At 34.6% G+C, this 22,096-nt stretch overlaps 1 protein-coding gene across 1 annotated transcript; it reads right to left on the minus strand.

Annotated features, from left to right (window-relative positions):
• Nucleotides 1-16,086: 16,086 nt before the first annotated feature.
• On the minus strand, nt 16,087-20,410 carry LOC122595923 (ankyrin repeat-containing protein ITN1-like). Its single transcript, XM_043768402.1, has 4 exons — nt 19,628-20,410; nt 19,395-19,535; nt 17,463-18,028; nt 16,087-17,007 (listed from the first exon to the last, which is right to left on the minus strand). Exons 1-4 carry the CDS (start codon nt 20,145-20,147, stop codon nt 16,321-16,323), a joined length of 1,914 nt encoding a protein of 637 aa, XP_043624337.1. The 5' UTR covers nt 20,148-20,410; the 3' UTR covers nt 16,087-16,320.
• Between the last annotated feature and the right edge of the window lie 1,686 nt (nt 20,411-22,096).

Genomic DNA, 22,096 nt, shown 5'->3' on the forward strand with positions numbered 1-22,096 from the left:
GGCTAGATTGGTACCTCACTTGGTGACTTCTGAGTCGAAGCTGATTAAGAGATACATCTATGGCCTTATTCCTCAGATCCGCAACACCATGACTGGCATTCCACCTTACTCGATTGAAGAAGCTATTCGAAGGACCAGTGCCATGACTGATGACTTGGTTAGGGCTGGAACACTGACTAAATCTGGAGAGAAGAAGAGGGACTTTGGTGAACCTAGTAGGAGGAGGGATTTCAGGACTGATAAGAGGGTCAGAGTTGGAAAGGTGTTTGCAGCAATTGAACCGGGACAGAAGACGTATGTTGGCCAATTCCCTCAGTGTGCTACTTGCACTTATTATCATTCAACAGTAGTGCCATGTTGATTTTGTCAGAACTGCCAGAAGTTTGGGGATTTGGCTAGAGATTGCAGAGCAGCCCGAGTCCCAGCAGCACCACTGAATGCCGCTCCAAGAAATTTCAGAAATCCTCCAGTTAATCCAAAAGCTTGTTATGAGTGTGGTAGCACTGAGCACTACCGCAATGCTTGCCCAAGAATTGTTAGGCGACCCGCCCCAGCCGCAGCCAATCAGAATCCTCTACAGATTGCAGCACCAAATCCACCAAGAGCTAACCAAGCCCAGCAGGCCAGGGGCCGAGTCTTTGCTTTGAATGCTGTGGAAGCCGCTAACGATCCGAACGTTGTCACGGGTACATTTCTCTTAAACAATCATCTAGCTACTGTGTTATTCGATTCGGGTGCCGACTACAACTTTATCTCCACTAACCTTGTGTGCACTATTAACGTGAAACCCATTCGTACTCATGCATGTTATGAAATAGAGGTAGCTAGTGGTGGAATCTCTAAACTTGACCAAATTGTGCCTAAATGTGTGCTAACACTCGATACTCATTCATACTATATAGACTTAGTCCGAGTTGAAATGGGTAGCTTTGATGTAATAGTGGGGATGGATTGGTTATCCCTGGTAGATGCTACCATTGTATGTCGCGCAAAAATCCTTAGAATACCCTTAAGTGGGGGAGACGTACTAGAAATCCAAGGTGAACGACCCGAGTCTCACAGACGAAACCTAATGAGCACGACAACCGAAGTAATCAAACTAGCCGATAATCCAATAGTCCATCATTTTCCCGATGTATTTCCTGATGACGTTCAAGGATTGCCTCCGTCTCGACAAGTTGAGTTTCGAATTGACCTCCTACCCGATGCAACTCCAGTAGCAAGGGAACCATACCGCTTAGCTCCTTCTGAAATGCAAGAACTCGCGACACAATTACAAGAGCTACAAGACAAGGGTTTCATCAGACCGAGTTCTTCACCATGGGGTGCGCCGGTACTATTTGTAAAAAAAAACGGATCTTTTCGCATGTGCATCGATTATCGTGAGCTAAATAAGTTAACCGTTAAGAATCGATACCCTTTACCGTGCATTGATGATTTATTTGATCAGTTGCAAGGCGCAAAGTACTTCTCGAAAATCGATCTTCGTTCAGGCTACCATCAACTAAGAGTTCGTGAAGAAGACGTGCCAAAGACAGCATTAAGCACGAGATATGGACACTTCGAATTTCTAGTTATGCCATTTGGATTAACAAATGCGCCTGCTGTTTTTATGGACCTGATGAATCGCATATGTAAGTCTTACTTAGATCAGTCCATCATTGTTTTCATTGACGATATTCTCATTTACTCGAAGACTAAGAAAGAGCATGAAGTCCATCTGAGAGAAGCTTTAGAACTTCTAAGGGCTGAGAAGTTGTATGGGAAATTCTCGAAATGCGAATTTTGGTTAGAAGAGGTGAAGTTTTTGGGTCATGTAGTTGACAAGGATGGAATAAAGGTTGATCCCAGTAAGATAGAAGCAGTAGAGAATTGGAGAAGGCCAGAGACACCGATAGAGATAAGGCAATTTCTTGGATTAGCAGGCTACTACCGACGATTTATCGAGAATTTCTCAAAGATCACACAACCACTTACATTGTTGACGCACAAGGATAGAAGTTTCGATTAGGGAGAGAAACAAGAAGAAGCTTTTAGAATCTTAAAGGAGAAGTTATGTAATGCACCGGTCTTAAGTCTTCTAGAAGGAACCAAAGATTTTATTGTTTATTGCGACACGTCGGGTCAACGCTTAGGATCTGTGCTGATGCAACGAGGCAAGGTTATTGCATATGCCTCTCACCAATTGAAGATTCATGAGAAGAATTACACGACACACGATTTGGAGTTAGGAGCTATCGTTTTTGCACTCAAATGTTGGCGACACTATCTATACGGGACGAAGAGTGTGATATATACGGATCATAAGAGCCTTCAGCATATCTTCACTCAGAAAGATCTTAATATGCGCCAGAGACGATGGTTAGAGTTGTTTAGCGACTACGATTGTGAGATTCGATATCATCCAGGAAAGGCAAATGTAGTAGCAGACGCCTTGAGTAGAAAAGAGAGAGTTAGACCAAGACGAATTAAAGCCATGAGCATTACCGTGCACAACAGTCTGAAAGATAGAGTGGTTGGGGCACAAATAGAAGCAAACAAGAAGGAGAATATTGACAGAGAAGGATTGGGAGGTATGATAGAACAGTTCACTCAAAGAGATGATGGAGGACTGTATTTTTGTGATCGATTGTGGATACCGATGTATGGAGGACTAAGGAAGCTAATAATGGACGAAGCACACCAAGCAAGATATTCTATCCATCCAGGAATAGATAAGATGTACCAAGACTTGCGAGACCTATTTTGGTGGCCAGTAATGAAGAGCGATGTGGCGGTCTTTGTAAGCAAGTGCCTAACGTGCTTGAAGGTCAAGGCAGAACACAAGAAGCCCGGAGGGCTACTAACACAACCAGAGCTTCCCAGTTGGAAGTGGGAGAAGATTACTATGGATTTTGTTACAAAGTTACCAAGAACAAGTAGTGGTAAGGATGCAATATGGGTGGTGGTGGATCAACTGACCAAGTCAGCCCATTTCATACCCATACGGGAAGATTACTCAATGGAGCAGTATGCACGTCTGTATCTTAAGGAGATTGTAGCTAAACACGGCGTTCCAGTGTCAATCATTAGTGATAGAGATAGCCGGTTTACCTCAGGATTTTGGAAATCGTTGCAACGAGCCTTGGGAACACGTATTGATATGAGCACCGCCTACCATCCGCAGTCAGACGGACAGAGTGAGAGAACAATTCAGACACTTGAAGACATGCTAAGAGCCTGTGTCATAGACTTTGGAGGAAGTTGGGATACTCACCTTTCACTAGTCGAATTCTCATATAACAACAGTTACCATAAAAGTATTGGGTGTCCGCCTTTTGAGGTTTTGTATGGGAGAAAATGTCGATCCCCGCTTGCATGGCACGAAGTCGGAGACATGCAATTAATAGGTCCAGAGATCATTCTCGAAACTACCGAGAGGGTTGCTCAAATCAAGGAGAACCTCCTAAAGGCAAGAGATAGACAGAAGAAATATGCAGACAACCGAAGGAAACCTTTAGAGTTTCAGGTGGGTGATCGAGTGATGCTTAAAGTTTCGCCTTGGAAGGGCGTAGTCAGATTCATTAAGAGGGGAAAACTAGCTCCAAGATATGTTAGACCGTTTGAGATTGTAGAACGCATTGGTGCAGTAGCTTACCGTCTGAAACTTCCCCAAGAGTTGAGTAACGTACACGATGTTTTCCACGTATCGAACCTCAAGAAGTGTCTAGCCGATGAAACAACCTATGTCCCTTTGAACGAGATACGAGTAGATAGTAATTTAAGTTTCAAAGAAGAACCCGTCGAAATATTGGAACGAGAAGTCAAAAAGCTCAAGAGACATAAGTATGCCATTGTGAAAGTTTGTTGGAACTCCCGTAGAGGCCCAGAATTCACTTGGGAACGAGAAGAGCAGATGAAGCATAAGTATCCATACCTTTTCGCTTAACCCGATACCTCAAACTAGTGAGAAAACCTAAGAACTTAGTTCCTAACTTAACACTTGACACTTGCTATGCGATATGATACTTAAAACACAATGTGAAGCATGCTACTTGTTATTTGTGTGTGATTACATACTTGAAACTTAACCTGCAACTTAATGCCTGTAAACTCGGTGTGCAATCGAAACATGAAACATGAAGTGTAATCCGAATTTCGGGACAAAATTCATTTAAATGGGGGAGAATGTAACAACCGTCTTAGAAATGTAATAAATAAAATCCACAAATTTTATCTAAGTTCTTGACGTGCTTTAGACTTAAGATGTGTGTTTACATGAAGGCCCATTTGATCAAAAATCTTAATTTCTAAGACGAGTCTATAATTTAATACGATAAAATACTGACTTCGAGTCGCAAACGATCGTATTTATGAAAGTTCTAGCCGTAAAATGTTCACAAATAGTCCCTACATTTATTAAGATCATTATTATTGGAAAACTATAAATAGAAGAATTTAGTGAGAGAAACTTATTCCTTCATCTTCTTCATCTCACCTTTCTCTCTCTCTAAAACACACACTTGCAGCCTCCATTCACACACACAAAATTCATCTTTTGATCTTGGGTTGTTAAACCAAAATTATTTGTCCTTTTAGCTTCCTTGTGATAATCAAAACATATTTCTAGCATCAAATTTCAGGTAACAACAACAAATTTTGAGTTTTTGATCAAATTAAAAGTGTACTTTTTCAAGTTTATGTTCTTGATGATTTGGTCCAATTTTTGTATGGAAAACGTGTTAATAGCTAATGGGTTTGTGTCTAAATGTGTTTAGTAACCTTTTTGTGAACAAATTTGGGTCATAACATGTTTTAATCTACAAAACCCATTTTTGAAAATGAGGGAAAACTTGTTCTTAATGAGCCACACCTTGTTCATGTTTTAGATGGTCTTGAAATCGTAAAAAGTGTTAATGGGTAGTGTTATTATGTATATATGTACTAGATTTGTGTTCTAACGAGTCCCGGGAGCGACCTAGATCTTCGTGTGTTGATTTAGTCTTTGATTCAGCCGACCAGGAGCTTAGGACGATCTCCCTAGGATGATCTTGGTCCTCAAGATCGTCCGGGCAGCCTCTTGATTCATGGTTCTTGCTCGCTTGTCCTTGTATGATGTTGTGATGCGTTGGTACGTTTAATGGGTAACTAATCCTTTGGATTGGTTTACCTCAAACACACGTTCTTGATTTAGTAATGATCTTGTACTTGTGCTCTTATGATAGAATATTACAACGATCTTGTGTCATATAGAAACCTAAGACGATCTTAAACTATGGTAGTGAAACGATCTTAAGCCCTTGAACTCTTGAAACGATCTTGTTGTAGCTTGAAGGATGGGACGATCTTGACCTAGCTTAGAACATTAGGACGATCTTGAAGCTAGCAGTAGGACGATCTTGGCTAGCAGTAGGACGACCTTGGCTAGCTAAAACCCTAGAACGATTCTGAACATGCCCAGTGGGACGATCTTGCAACCAAAACCCTAAAACGACTTCGTCCAATCATAAAACAACATGTACATGTTCTACAACACACCATACTTGATCATTTAACACCAAACAAAGTTCAAAACATCATTAACATTCGATTAAACACTTTAAGGGCTACTTATTAACATCAAGCTAATTCATGAATCGATCTAGAACAACAATTATAATGCAAACCCTAATCGAGTACATTAAGGTTCATAAACAACTAAAACGAGTTCGTAAGGCTAGAATTCATTATTAAAGACATGTCAACTCATTAACACAATAAGTACTTATGTGCGAGCTCCAAGACATTCAGTTCGAGTCCAGTTCATGTACTTAAAGTTCATTCAAACACTTTTGAGTCAAAACGTTCAAAGATCTTTAAGGGACCAAATCATCAGTTCATCAAGGACAACTCATTGAATAATTTATCACAAGAACTAATACATGTATTCATCTATGCTCAATGACTTGTGATTAGGTTGACATCAAGACATACTTGGATTCGAATAGATTTATCTTACTTATATTTGTGCCCATTCTCTGTGCTTGTAAACTACGCTTGTACCGGATCACTGTGAGTCTTTGTAGCCCCTTTTTCTTTACTTATGTTTTGGGGTGAAAGGAATACTACATATGTTTTTATATATGTCGTAACTGCTTTTACTACTCCATGGCTATCTGACTACTTGTTACATATCAGCCGGTCCTGTTGAGGATTGTGTGTGCTCGCTTATTACATATCAGCCGGTCCTGTTGAGGATTGTGTGTGCTCGCTTATACATATTAGTCGGTCCTGGTGAGGATTGTGTGTGCTCGCTTTATACATACTTGCCGGTCATGTTGATGACTGTGTGTGCACGACTATATACAAACACTTACTTATATGCAAGTTGGCCTCTAGCCACATTTTGCTACTTTACTCTCGAATTCTATTGACGGCATAAAGCGTTTTATACATCTTGTTTATGAACTCAAACCTACGAACTCACCAACCTTTGTGTTGACACGTTTAAGTATTCCTTTCATGTATTCAAGTTAATCATGGCTAGGTCAGGTAGCATGGGACTCTTAGCAGACTGCAGGCTAGGTTTTGGAGTTTGCATGCTGTTGTTTATGATTGTTGGCAATAAGCCTATCCGTTTCCCCTGCGTGGGAACTTATCTTATCTTTATTTGAATGCTCGATTGAACATGTGTGGGATAACTTCTCTTATGCTTGTTTGACTATGTAGACGACTATTTATGCCTATTTTGTGCACTCATTTAGTATTCCTATGTAACATCCATGTGCGCGTATGCTTTATCTTACATCCCGAGTTTTCCGCCTTAGTCGGGGTGTTGCAATAATCATATAGAAAAAGAAAATCTTAGCAAAGGAAAATCTACTCAGGATAATGAGTCAACTAAGACCGATTCTACTACCAATGCCTCTACAGAGTCAGATTTGCACCCATTAATTGTGCATAGACTAGAAAAGAGATTAGGTCATGATCCACATGCTCATATGAGAGTTAGAGCAGAGATTATGGATTATGATGATTATTATGATCCAGGATCACTTAGGGATCAAATGAAAGAACGATCAGGGTTTCGGATTTAGATTCGGATTATGAACCTAAGTACTAATGATTTTTGTTTTTTAATAATGATTATAAAATAAATATGAATGTAATTGTTACATTATATTTATGATAATATTATTGTTGTAAGTTTAAATAGATAAAGATTATAAGATAAATATTAATGTAATTAATGCCTTATATTTATGATATAGTATTATTTATTTTAATTTCTTTTATGTATTTATACTATCTTATTATGTCTTGACTTATGTGTTATGTTCTTTGTCTTTGCATATTTGAATTGTCAAAATTGCAGATAAGCTTCAAAAGATAGGTGCATTGGACGATCTTGATGTTGAAGATGACTTAGATAGTATCAATGATGAAAATCTGGAAGAAGGAAAGTTCATTACTTCAGAATTTGATAGGAAAAGGTTGCTTGATATACCTTATGACTTTGATTGTGTCTTTAATGAAGATGAAGTCATTCAAGTTGAACCAATAGCTGAAGTAGAACATCTCAATCTTAATCTAATCAGAGAAAGTCCAGATGAACCTAGGAATGCAGCAAATTTGAGGTTTGCTGTATCTGCAAACATAATTGATGAAGGACATGATAATATTTTTGAGTTATACTGGAATATTGATGCTACACGAGAGGTTGATCTTAGAAGATTCAATATACCTCCGGTGCAGCAAGACCCTGAGTTTATTATTGATAGAAGGGTTCCAGTGGTTGTAACTCGTGCTGGTTTTCAAGTGGGTGGAACTTTAAACCATCAATGTTTTGGGAATCTATCTTAGACAAGGATGCACCCAAGTATTTCTCAGTGATACAAAGTTGGTTCTACGATCACAGAATTAGGTTATTTGTTATCAAGAGAAAAGAAGGATGCCAGTACATGTCGATAAGTCAAAGACACTTCCACTCTCTCAGTGATTCTGATATGATAGATTGGGGAAGACGATGGTTCGTTAATCTTCAGAGTAATGGACTTGCAGATTTCTACTGGAAAAGATTCAGAGATGAAAGAATTAGAAATTTCAGTGATAAAGGTTTGAAGCCAGAAGAGAGGTTTATTAAACCTACACCTTTGAAGAAGATTAAGAATCCAGATGGCACATTTCGTTTTGTACAGTGAAGGATTAAATGTGTAAAGAAGGTTCCCACTATCAAATGGGATCAAGATATGCTCACAACGATGACATTTTGGCAGATAGATATCAAGTCAGGCAAAGCACAGATGTTTGTTGATGATTCAAAGAAACAAATGTTGCTACGCATGTATGATCCAATGCAGGTTGTCAATCTGTCAAGAGGTGATCAGAGAAGATTTTTTGAATACACCTTATTCAGTAGTGGAATTTTGGAGAGTTGAAGAAAGGCGCTATCGCAGGTACAAGAGAGAATTCATGCGAATAGCACAAGACTTTTGTTTGACGGATGACTTTGAAGTTCAAGTTCTGAAGACTTTATAGAAATCTAGTTGCAACTGTCAAGGGGGAGTCTGTAGATGCAGATTTGTGTGACAATAGCAACATAGATTTGATTATCGTTTATGTTTTAGAAACTATGTGTGTAATCATTTGCATAAGAACATTAGTTGGTATTTAATGATTACGTTTGAACTTCAATATTATATTTGTTTATGTTTTATATTGTGTTTGTGTGTTATATTTTGTTTTGCAGGTACAAGAATGTAAAACCAAGGTTTATAAGTGTCTTAGAATACTTAAACTTTATGTGGAAGCTATGTGGAAGTTTGAAGTGCCACTGCTGACTATTTTCTTCATTACATTATGTGTCATCATGTTTATTTAATTTAGTTTGTAATGTCAAGAATATTAAGTTAGTTTTGCTAGCTAGATTAGGCGAAACCATATTTGTGAGGTTGTCGCAAATATGAACTAATGTGACATTTGGTCACATTACTTGTACTTCATTGTTTGAGTTGTTATAAAATCATCGGAGTAACCCTTTACCCTAGAATACTTAACCAATGGTTGGACGTTATGTACAAGTGAAATAAGCAATCCAAGACACGCTCCTCGTGCTGACGTCAGCAGCATGTTGACTGATCCTCGTGCTGACGTCAGCACCACCATACGAGGGTTTTGATGGATCATGCTTGATTCACTTCGTGTGAAGCCCAAGAACACACGAACCTAAACCCTACTAGTATAAATACAAGACTAATTTACGAAAATTAGTAATCAACGTTTTTTAAATCACGAATTAAGGCTACTTGTTGCTCGTGTGATCTCCTACACGAACCACAAGCTTTGGGCATCTCCTTAGGTTGATTAACTACTTGTTAATTGACAAAAGGCAATAGCAATCTAGTTATCTCAAGAGGATTCCGCACTCTTGACATAATGAATCGCGTCTTATTATGATCGACGCAACCATAGGACCTTACATATATGCGAGGTCGTATTCTATGAAAAATACGAGGTCGCATCTTACATGTTCTTTACGAAGTCGTAATTTAAAAACCAATTGCGAGGTCGTAAATTAGATGGCTAATTACGAGGTTGCAATTCTGAAGACCAATTGCGAGGTCGTAATTCTACCAGGTAGCAAAACATTCTGATCAACATCTTATTCGAACGACAGCAGCTTTTCTTCTCCCAAAACCCTAAATCGTCCCCAATCTGAAAAGCCACAAATCTGGGTCTGCCTCAACATGCAAAACTAATCAGATCTTGTTTTCGTCATTACAAGGCTTTAATACTATAAAGCGTGTAAGGAGGAAAACACAATTTGATAAAGTTTCACACGATCAGATCTCAAAGATAAAGATTTCGGTCGTAAAGTCCATGAAAAACTCACGGCTAGACGACCAGATCTCAATACCAATGTTAACGGTCGAGAACTCCGTGAAAGAATCCTGGCTAGACGACCCTAAACAAAACGTTGTCTATCACCGCAAACTATAACCTTCCAGTATGAAACCTAGAGTCTCTGATACCACTTGTAAGTCCCCTTGAATCGGATCGTTAATAGTTTGCTCCAGTTATCTAGAGGTGCAGAATCCCTCTCTATAACTTGGTGATTCACAACGAAGCCCCTAGATCACCTGCTGCCTCGCAGATCTTCTACGGGCTAGCGGAACAATACTTTGACCTATTAACCTGCCATACTAGCTTGATAATTCGACAAATGTTCAACCCTAATCTCTATTAGGGTTCGGTATTTATAGGAAACACCCGACATGGGCTTCAGGGAGTCGGCCTCGCATTCCATGCCCAGCCCGTCATAAATACGAGGTCGTATTTGTTGATTGGCTCGTATTTGACCCTGCAAATACGGGGCCGTATTTCTAGAGCTTGCCTCGTAATTGACCCTGCAATTATGAGGTCGCATTTCCTCTTAAGCAGATTAATTATACATTCAATACTTAAACTTAATCTAGTATTCTATGCATAATCCAAGTTCATTAATGACAATTACATGACAAAGACATATTACATTATAAGCCCAAATAATCTAGACTGCTATTGACATAGACGTGCACTTACAAAAATCATCTAAGATTATTAAACAACCAATATCTAGATCAATTGTATCGCCTAAAAAATCATCAAAAGCAATATGGAACCACCAATATTGCTTTTAAGTAGATACAAACAAGGACCTTCAAAGAAATATATAAATATGGGCTAATACTTTTTTGGTCTAAACACTTGGGGTCAAATTACATTGGATTAACTTACATTTGGTTAATCATTTAACACGGGTTTTACATCTATGATATACTTAAGGAGGACTAAAACATAAGAAAAACTTAGGTGTCAACCATTCAAATATGGCCAACAATTGTAACACCCCGACTAAGGCGGAAACACGAAGTGCCACAGAACCACATGGTATAAAAGATTTAAAGATAAAACATTAACATAAAGTTCCAAATGCCATTCAAATTCAAAAGATAACAAGTTTAAATTGACGTTTAAATAGCATTACATAACCAAGGTCATAATCAAAAGATCGAATGTTTGCATTACAAGTCCAACATGCTACAAGCAAATACGTCATCCAAGAGGCGGTCCAAATAGCTAACTTACTACTCTAGACATGAAAAGCATGAAGGAAAAACTGTCAACTACTAGAGTTTAGTGAGTTCATAGGTCTTAACTAACAACATATTCATAATCTAACCATATTCAAGAGAAATAAGTAATAAAAGCTTTCAAGAATTCTTTCATAATATTCGTACCCAAACCATATGTTCATACAATTTCCAATTATCAACAATAATATCAAATTCATTGAGCCACAAGGGCTTTGATGAGACAATTCTTGAGCCACTACTAAGACCGGTTGTGTCCAAGGTAATAAGAAACACGTGCCGTCAATCACGTGCAATAGTAATAATAATAATAATAATAATAATAATAATAATAATAATAATAGAAGGGGGCGTGGTATATGAATGACCACTGATATAGTAGTTAGAGCACCGCGTGGTCGGACTGGGAATAAAGGTTGTCACAAAGGCAAACCAAACATCCCACCGTTACGCATTGGGTGAGGGGACAAGTCCTAGTTGCGCAACTCTCAAACTACAGGCCTCTCAAAGAGCTAATAGTAGTGTACCGAGGTGGAACAGTTTGACAGTACTCAAGCTCATCATATAATAAATTCCACGTTGAACATACATTATAATTTCCATATCATAAACATTATTTCAAAGGATCATTTCATATATAGAAAGTAATTTCAATTATCATGCTTTTCACCCCGAAAGTAAAACACATAAAAGAGTTGAAAAGGAGCTATGACTCACTTGTTTCGAGAGTGAAAGGGGCTGATGAAACGCGTGAACTTCGCCTAGTGGTGTCGTCCCTCAAACAAGCCTAAACCATGGTATTTAAATATACACAACGTAAGTGTGTGTTGCATGAGCTAGTAAACTAGATCAAGAGATGTACGCTAGTAGACTTGCCCATCTTTGGTTGTTGTTTAATAATGGATTTCAAGTGCATTATATTGTTCACATCATTTGGTTGGAAGATATTTGGTGGTGATGGTCATTTATACGATTTTGTACGTTTATTGAAATTTCGGTAGTTCGGCTTTGTTTTATATAATTTCCATTGCATACTTTGTTTTATAATAATGTTTGACATTTGTAATCTTATAATATGAATGTTGATGAATATTTCTGGTTTATATTTAATTTATTCAATTTAATATTATTTAATTAATTATTAATTTATTTTATTGATTTTTATTAAATAATTCCTTATAATTATTTTTAAGTTCTTAAATTGTCTTTAAAACTCATGGATAATTATACTTGGATTATTTACTGATTTTTATGCCTTTTGATTTATAATATTATGATTTATACATTTATTTATGCTTTATTTTTATTTATTTAATAATAGTGATTAATTAGTGATTTTTACTTAATTATTTACCTTTAAATTATATAAAACTTGATTCTTTTCTTGTAATTACTTTTCTCCAGTAGGTTTTAGTTACTTTTACCATTGGTTATGTAAATTTAATCAAGTTCATGATTTATATAATTTATTAATTAATTTATATACATTTTAATTACCATTTGAATCCATTAAATCATAGTAATACTTAGAAATTACTACATAACCTTTTGTCCAAAAATCACAGGCCTTTTCTAGGCAACTTTTAACAAGGAAACTTCATATCAATTTAACTTCTCTTGTGTCTTGCTTGTTTGAAGACTTTATGATCAAAAATCGTTTACCGAAAACGCGTTTTAAGCCTCATTTCTTAAGCAATTTAAGTACTTCAAAATGGATTTTCATCCTTATTTCAATATTTACAGTAAGTCCTTCATATTTTGGTGATTCAAGTCGTAATAGTGGTGGTAGTGTGATATGTGCAATTTTGTGCTTTCGGTTAGTGATAAATTGACCCGAAATAGTGATTTTTGAGCTTGTTATTTTCATGAGTCATATGATTTGAGTTTTACACTTTTGTTACACCATATTTCCAGTAGGTTTACTATCTTTTCATGTTCATTTGCTCATAGTGCATGTGTGTGCTTAAAATGCATTTTTGCATGTTTTTGGTTTACGATTTCAAACATATTTTAACATGTTTTGATTTAATATATCCTTGATATTATACAAAATTTTTCCAGAATATATTCACCAAGATTAACATATTTTTCAGTTAAGACAAGTCTCTAATCATCTCATAATCCAACAACAAATCCAACCTTCTTAAATCTAACATGCATGTAAAAATCTCACTATTCTAACAACAAATCTTTATCATACTTTTATTCAACAACATAAAAGCATTATTTTATGAAAAATTACAGAAAAATCTACATAAAACTTGTATAAAACATATTCATCCTTTCATGCAAAAAGATTATCTTACAACCATTGACACAAATCAACACTTTTCATGCTAACTTTTATAGGTCTAACAACACAACATAAGAAAAATCCATACTTTTATAAAATTTCTAGAAAATATAACTTCAAAATATATAAAAATATATAATTATTTTTCAAAGGAAAAACTACTTTAAAAGCTATATAATCTATATCTACACTTTTGAGTCTTAAATTAATTGAATCATTGGATCTTTCTTCATTGGATTCAACATGCATGAGCATGGAAAGAAAGATCCTATCAACTTTGCCCTCATCAAGTGTATATTTGTATGAAAACATGAAGAAAACATAATCTTTTGATAAAACCTTTTTAATATAAACATAAACAAAATAAATCTAGTAAAGGGATGAAGATATATACCTTGGAAGAACACCTTTTGAAGATGGAAAAGTGGGCAGAAATTTCGTGACCAATATGGCTCCAAAACCCCTTGTTCAAACTTTGAAACAACCCTTAATCTATAGCTTAATGTAACCCTTGCTTATTCTAGTCTAACCCTTATTATTAATACAAGTTAATATTGATTTTTGCTTGCCTTTTGGCCCCTTTTTGCTGCCGAAATGAAGAGAGAAAGAAGGAGAGGAGAAGTGTTTTTCTAAAGAGAATAAAAGCTTGTGTGTGTAAAAGTTGAAGAATATGTTTTGGTTGTGAGTTTCAAGAGTGATTGTATGAGAAATAAAAAATCAAAATGAAGTGTGTGTGGTGAAAGGGGCCGGCCTTGGGAGGGGATTTGGAGGGGTGGTTTACTTTTTTTTTTTTTTATAAAAATTGTAGGTGTATTTCATGTATACGTATATTAGATGTATGTATATATTTTGTAAGAGTAAGTTATGTTTATTTGTAGTGTAAGTATATTATTTGTCCTAGCATATGTATGTGTGTATGTCGTGTATATATATATATGTATGTATATATTTTTGTGTTTTAAGTTTACTACATAAGCCTTTATTTATAAACTTGTATTTATTTTAAGCATATACATATATATACTTATTACTACTTAAACATTTTTATGTACTTTAGGAGTTATATATATTTTTAAGAGTTATATATATTTTTAAGTTGTTCATGGCACTTTTATGACTAAATATTATTTAGTTGGCTTGATGATTCAATTTGTTGGACATTTATAAGGATTTTTTATTGTTATCTCAACTTGTGAGACTCATATTATTATTTATAATTTGATTACATATTAATAAAATTTTCGTTCAATGGTGTTTTATTAAATTGAACTTATCACTAACAATAGCTTTAGATTGCTAATTTAGGGGCATTATCTATTAGCTTCAAGTATAACTATGACTTGCGGGAACATAGACAACCTAACTAGCACGTATATAATATTTAAAATCTATGGTTGTTATATCAATGTCTTTCTTATATCATGCTTATATCATTTTTCACTAACAAAGGTTTTTATATATAAAAAATGAAATTTAAAATTTGTGTTAACCAAGTTTTTTTATTTATTAACAAACCATATATGAAAGAACATCTAAAGAAAGAGATATTAACACGTTTTCATTGGTATTCAAAATGTAATTGATATTAATTTTGCAAATAAATATTTTCTTCATAATGGTTTAATTTTCTTTTTATGAAATCCGGCTTTAGCACAACTTTTGTACATTTTCAATTTTTGTTGTAATTGATATTAACTTTGTAAATAATTTTGTTCTTAATAATTCTTTAACTTATCCTAATATTTAATTAAATTTAATGATCTTATTTAATTCTTACCCAATTTTATTAAGCATTTTTACTAAACTAGACTGGGTTTTTTCGCGAGATAAAAATCTATAAATAAAATTTTAGGAAATATCTCCTTTTAACTCTAATACAAACAAAATGGATTTACTAACTTGGGCTAATATTTTTTTGTCCACTTACATGGAATTAAGTTCATATATGATTAATATCATATTTATTATCAGATAAATCAAATGTAATATTATTAATTAAATTTAAAATTTATTCATAAAATTAATTAAAAATATAATAGATCTTAAAAATTATTACAAAGATGTTAAATGATATTAATCAATAAATTTGAGCCTAAAAGAGTTTAAAACAAATATGTTTTCATTAGTATTCAACACATAATTGATATTAACTTTGTGAATAAATATTTACTTCATAATGCTTTAATTTTCTTTTTATAAAAATTGACTTTAACACAATTTTTGTACAATTTCAAGTTTTAATTAAAATTAACTTTGTCAATAATTTTTCTTAATAATTCTTTAATTTCTCATAATATTTAATTAATTTTAATGATCTTGCTAAATTCTTACCTAATTTTATTAAAATAATTTTATAAAACTAAACCGCGGTTTTCAGTGGGATAAAAATCTAGTATATTACTGTTTGTAGATAAGTTTTACAATACTGATGATATAAAATAAAATATTGTAACATCTCTACTTTTTAGGTATATTTTGTTACTAGATAAAAATTATGCAACAAAATATTAATAACTATTTTGATATCAAGCTAAAGTATATATTAGTGTTGGAAAACAAAAAAGTTAATTTAAACATGTGCTAATTTAATTAATTTCGAAGAATTGAAAACTATGATTGACCAATAGCTATTAGGTCAGTTTTCTTCTAATAAATATATATATATATATATATAATGTAAATGTAAATTAAACCATTGAACCACATAACAAACATTGATAATTCTTCATATTTATGTTTAATACATTATACATATCAATACATTTTACATAATACATAACATCATTACATTCGATTGTAACAGGAACACGACATTTTCCCCCAAATAGTCAATCAAGAATGGAAATTATTCTAGTTAGTTAAGTACACGCAAAAACAATACACATTAATACTATAGAGCTAAAAAAGTGTGATCGCCCAAAGAAATCGGGCAGGAGCTCAAACAAGAGAACCAGTGGGTAAATGAACGAAACCAGAAACCGAATGCAGTGATTGACGTTTATAGTCCCAAATATCATGAAACATCAGAACAACTTTAACCTTCATATTCTTGAGCATCGACCAGAAATCCACAATTATTTTCGAGTACACTTGTATGTACTCGTAGACAAAAACAAACACTGGGAAGAATGAAACAACATACAAGGTCAAGTTTGTCCAAGTTGCGTTGTTACTTACAGTTAAAACAAGTGTGGCTGCAAATGCTACCATCATCATTGCTACAGAGATGATTAGCAAAATAAGTGCTGCAAGTTGCTTTTCATAAAGAGACGATTCAAAATCCTTAAACCGGAATGGTGATGTGACGATATTGAGAAAAATGATAACGGATGTAAATGCTGATGAAAGTGAAACGGCGTCAGCCAAGGCAAAGAGAAGAAACATCGGTTTGCCCTTGAGAACCGGATGACCATTATTATTACCTCCTGGTATTTGGTATGCTGAAGTAAAGGCGACAGTCGCAATGAGAACAGCAACAATAGAACAGTTTTTCGCATTCTCAGACATCCATCTCTTCGCTTCTTCACGGTGTTTATCATTGGTTTCAAAAAACACCTCCTGTGGGGTTTTCATGTCAGAGTTTCGGGTCATCAAGTCTACGGTTGTAGATATCTTCGCCACCCTCTACACAAAAAACAAAAGTTGATCAACTATTTATATGTAATTACATATTATATTATCATGAATGATGGAACTAACTTATATGCCTCGAATAATCGTCAAACATATTATTTTAAGGGTTTTGCTAACAGCAGTTATATATTTTTTAGATTTATTAAAATGTATACTTTGTTATGCGCAAATAAAGGGTGGTTTTCATTATACAAAGTAATATTTTCTATGCATGTAATTGATCATTAATGACAATCGCTGCCATTCCAAAATTTCTTTTATGCTACCTAAAAAAGATACGTTATATATAAATGACGAGGTTATCTATATTGCTCATAACTAAAGTTAACATTAAAAAAATACCAAAAAATTATAAAATGAAATAAATGATGTGATTAAAAGTGTCATTGTAGTACTTGGAACATGTAAGAATAATACGATTTTTTTAAAATGTGCGTTTTCATTACCTTATATAGACGTTGATCATCTTTTAATTGTTTAGCAGGATCTTTTACCTCGTCTTCTAGGTCATTTGCTTTAAGACCAACCATGTGCAACAAAGTGTTATACTTCTTGTCAAGCCTTCCTCTTAGTCTTTGCAATGGATACTCCATGTTTTCCATCACATCAATGATCGCTAGTCTTCGATGCAAGATTGCCAAATGCAGAATGTTGTGTCCCTCTTTATCAACATGCTCTACAGCCTGAGGATACACTTTGAGTATTTCCTCAACAATCTCTGGACAATTATGTTTAGTTGCCAATAACAATGGAGTATCCGGCTTCTGATCAATGTTGGCTTCTTGAGCTATTGCGATCTTTTGCTCATGTTTAAGCGCGGATGTAGTCTTTCCATACTCGTGAACTTTAGAACCACGCTTATCAGTCCATGATTCTGTTTTCTGCCATGAGTTGTCATTTGTAATCAACAACTGAGCAAGTTTAAGTGCCCATTCACAAGCATGTTTTTCTTTCTTCAGATCTTTAATAAACTCCAATGTCCTGCCTTTAACCTTAGGACTTGCATCAATTACTAACACGAAAAGGAAACAAATTAGTCAAATATTAGAATCACTAGTAACACGCAGTTCGATGATCAAATGGACATGAAGGAGAGATTCTAAAGAGGCAAATTTAAAACGTTAGTCTTAAGTTTTGTGTATGTATATTATTTGCTCTATGTACTTTTCTTTTTTCTTTTTGTAGGGGTGAAATTCTAAATATACCCTTAAAACTTACTCGTAATAAAGAACATTGTACCAATATTAAGGAGGGTCTCACATAATGTAAACATTTAACCCAATCAATCAAGGCTATTAAGTTTCACGAAGGTGAAATACTTCCTGAAATTTTATACCTTACAAACTAAACCATTTAATTACGCGTATTTGAATATTTATTTGAAATTATACAAATAGTTAGATACTGGTTGTTCAAAGCTTTGGCAAATTCGGATTATATATCAGTCTTCTTTTGAGCATTTAGTTTGGTTGAAGCATATACCAAATTAAATTTAATCATCGAAAACTTTTTATTTGATTAATATTTAGTTAATTAGATATTCATTAACATTTTTTATCCTAGTGTTTTACAAACTAATGTACTTTAAGCCACAATACTCAGTGATATTTCTGTAAGGGAAGTTTAAACGCCTCATAGTACCAGTCAAATTAAATGGGAATATATATATATGGTTGGGTTATATTAGGAACTCTTTATTTTAAGGATTATTAGGGACATGTAACTTACACATGTGTAAGTTGTACCTTACACATGTGTAAGTCGTGGTGGCGGTGGTTGCCGTCACCGGAGGATCATGGTGGTGGTCGAAGATGATGGTGGTGGTGGTGGTTGTATAACTTACACATGTGTAAGTACAATGTAAGTTCTACTTACACATGTGTAAGTCGTGGTGGCGGTGATCGCCGTCGCCGGAAGATCATTGTCGGAGATGATGGTGTGATGGTGGTTGGAGATGATGAAAAATGAATGATTGAGAAGTGTCCCTAATGGTCCCTAAAATAAGGAGTAGTCTCTAATCTAACTTTTCCATATATAGGGGTGAGTTATTTTAGGGACTCCTTATTTTAGGGACCATTAGGGACTCGTGTTTTTTGAAACTTACACACCACCATGGTCATCTCCGACCACCACGTGTAAGTTAACTTACACATGTGTAAGTAACTTACACACTAACACATGTGTAAGTTAACTTACACATGATTTTCTGGCGGGCCCGTCGCCGGAATGTCTTAGTGTTTTTACAAAAAAGTGTTGTATATCGTAGTAGATGATGATGGTGGTGTGTAAGTTACAAAAAACACGAGTCCCTAATGGTTCCTAAAATAAGGAGTCCCTAAAATAACTCACCCTTGCAATGTATATAAGTGTTATCTTACTCCTGAACATGATGCGCTTGAAGACACTTTTGGGACGAAGTTCTGGTTTGATGGTTGAAAGAAGTTGAAGAGGAGTCATCTCGTCTGCATCCTTTGCGATAACTAATTCACTATAAGTGATAGCTATCTGATATGCAATCCCTGCACAAACACACAATGGAAAGAAAAAAAAAAGTTAATCAATAGTCAAAATGAGAACAATTAGTATGAGAGATACATAGAAACAAACTTACAAAAGTTTCTACTAAGAATTGCAATGTGGAGTAAGGTAAATTTGTCATCTCTTCGAAGAAAGCTTTTTGAACATTGGCATTCAGTTGTTCTACTAACTTCTTCATGGAGAAACCGAAAGATTTCTGTCTTCCCATGACGAGCTGCGTAGAATAAAGCAGTTTCCCCCTCTTTGTTGGTCATGTTAAGCAACATAGGAGCCCTACGAAGAATCTCCGCTGCAACTTCCACCGTTCTACTGTTTGTGCTGGTCTCATGGAGGATGGTATTTCCACCATGGTTTTGGACTGTAAGTTTGTGATAATCGCATGGATTCACCATATCTAGGAGCTTAAGCGTGAGCTCGGTTCTTGTGTGGTAAATAGCCATATGAAGAACAGTGTCCCCATGAATTGTAAGTGTATGGAAAGGACCCTTGGCAATTTTTCGACATAAATCAATCACTTGATCATCTTTTTCATTCAGTAGAGCTTCATATAGTTCTGCATTCAACCTCAATTCTTGAACTTTTGTGAGAGCCATATGGGGTGTGGGGGTGGGGAGGTAGGCTGAAGAGTGTCAGGTACATATACTTGTAATGATCCATCTTTTAATGTGTCACACATGGGTATTTATTATTAGCTTCAAACTAACATGCTTTTTATGCATATTTAGAATCTAAATGACTTGAGAAGTTTTTCGAAGTATAGAATAACTTGAAACTTTATATAATATTCTGAATGATTCAATACTTATTGCAACAACGCTTTAGTTAGAACATTATTTCACTAATACCAAGATAGATCAATAACGCTAAACATAACCAATCCTGAATCCTGCCTCTAAGATCTAGAAAAAGACAATAACTAAAGAAAAAGACAACGATGATGGGTGGATCTAGAACCAGAACAACATAAACTCTTGGAGATTTGCCACGTATTCCTTTCACACCACGAAAAAGAAAATTGGAAGAATAACATACCAATACATAACATGATTAGTAGGTTCCTAAGATTTTGGGTATGCAAAAATTATTGGAAACATACCAAAAATAGTACTACTAATAATTTCTTGATCATCATTAGGGTGTTTGCTTTATTCATATTCATGTTATTGTTTCATTCTTTAGTTTGAGGACATGTATAGATATCATATAGCTTGGTACAAAAGCAAATATGTATTAATCCTCTCTTTTTCTGTTTTATTGTTTCTAATTTTGGCAATTATTGTGTTATAATCTTAGAACTAGATTATATCCCGCGTAATACACGGATAAACATGTATAACTAATAGAATACTAATATTTCATTATATCGTGTTGACAAATTGTAATTAAACACGATTAAAAACACTAATGTTATATTTGTTTACATATAATTAAATAAGTTTAAGTATATGTATGAAAATGAAATGAGTTTAAGTATATGTATGAAGAGAATTGCATGATGTATATATTAAAAAAAAAAAATTTAATAATCAGTTATCCACATACCTAATCTATATATTATATTTGTATCATTTTATTGATTTAACAAATACAAATAAAAGATGTTGAATTTTGGTGATGTTGTCATTTTTATACAGTAACTTTTTATTTTTTTGATTATTGTAGATACTATATAAAAATCAAATATATTTTTTATTTAGATAAGATATTAACGGCGTATAGGAGGGGTTGTTCAAGAACTCACGAATAAAAAAGAACGCGAGAACAATTCTGGATCACATATTTCTCCTATCTTTCTTTCTCTTCAATTAAATAAGAAAATTCATCGAAATATTCAAAATGCTTTATCTCATAAATTGTAAATCGTTACATAAAAAAAATGTATGAGTAGTCTTAAAATTTCGTTTTTTTTCATTAGAGATGCAATTCGATATACTTTTGACTACTTTTTAATTTTCGTTTTTTCCCCTTGTACTTGTGTACCTACACATGTGTAGGATCTTTGTTTTCACATGTAAATTAGTAAATAACCATCTATACACAACAATGAAGGTTAAAGTGGGAGCCCGTCAATCCATGGCGGAGCCATGGCAAGCCAAGGGTGGAGCCCGTCAGTCCAGGGCGGAGCCCGTCAGGTAGATCACTCATCACCGATCACCCCTTATGATCTATCACCCTCTATGACCTATGGCACTATGACCTATCACTCTCAATGACCTATCGCCCACACAAGCTAGCTACCATTTATGAATATCCTTAAGGGCGAAGCCCATTTGAATCACAATTTTCGTTCAAACTACACATGTGTAGGTTATGTGTAAGTATCAAAGAAAATACGGAAATTATAAAGTCGCCAAAAGTATATCGAATTAAATCTCTAATGAAAGAGGACGAAATTTTAAGACTATCCATACTTTTTTTTTCCATCTAACGATTTACGTTTTGTGAGATAAAACATTTTGAATGATTTGGATGAACTTTCTTATTTTATAAAAAAGTGAGAAAATGAGTAAAAATGAGTGGTCCAGAATTGTTCTCGAGTTCT

This window comes from Erigeron canadensis, chromosome 4, assembly GCF_010389155.1.
Source record: "Erigeron canadensis isolate Cc75 chromosome 4, C_canadensis_v1, whole genome shotgun sequence".
Lineage (NCBI taxonomy): Eukaryota > Viridiplantae > Streptophyta > Magnoliopsida > Asterales > Asteraceae > Erigeron > Erigeron canadensis.

What these genes read in the sequence shown, in the direction of transcription:
- LOC122595923 (XM_043768402.1), bottom strand. Translation starts at nt 20,147, where the DNA reads ATGGCTCTCACAAAAGTTCAAGAATTGAGGTTGAATGCAGAACTATAT. An exon ending in AATTCTTAGTAGAAACTTTT is followed by an intron (nt 19,536 to 19,627) that starts GTAAGTTTGTTT and finishes GTGTTTGTGCAG; the next exon opens with GGATTGCATATCAGATAGCT. An exon ending in CAAGCGCATCATGTTCAGGA is followed by an intron (nt 18,029 to 19,394) that starts GTAAGATAACAC and finishes TTTTCGTGTTAG; the next exon opens with TAATTGATGCAAGTCCTAAG.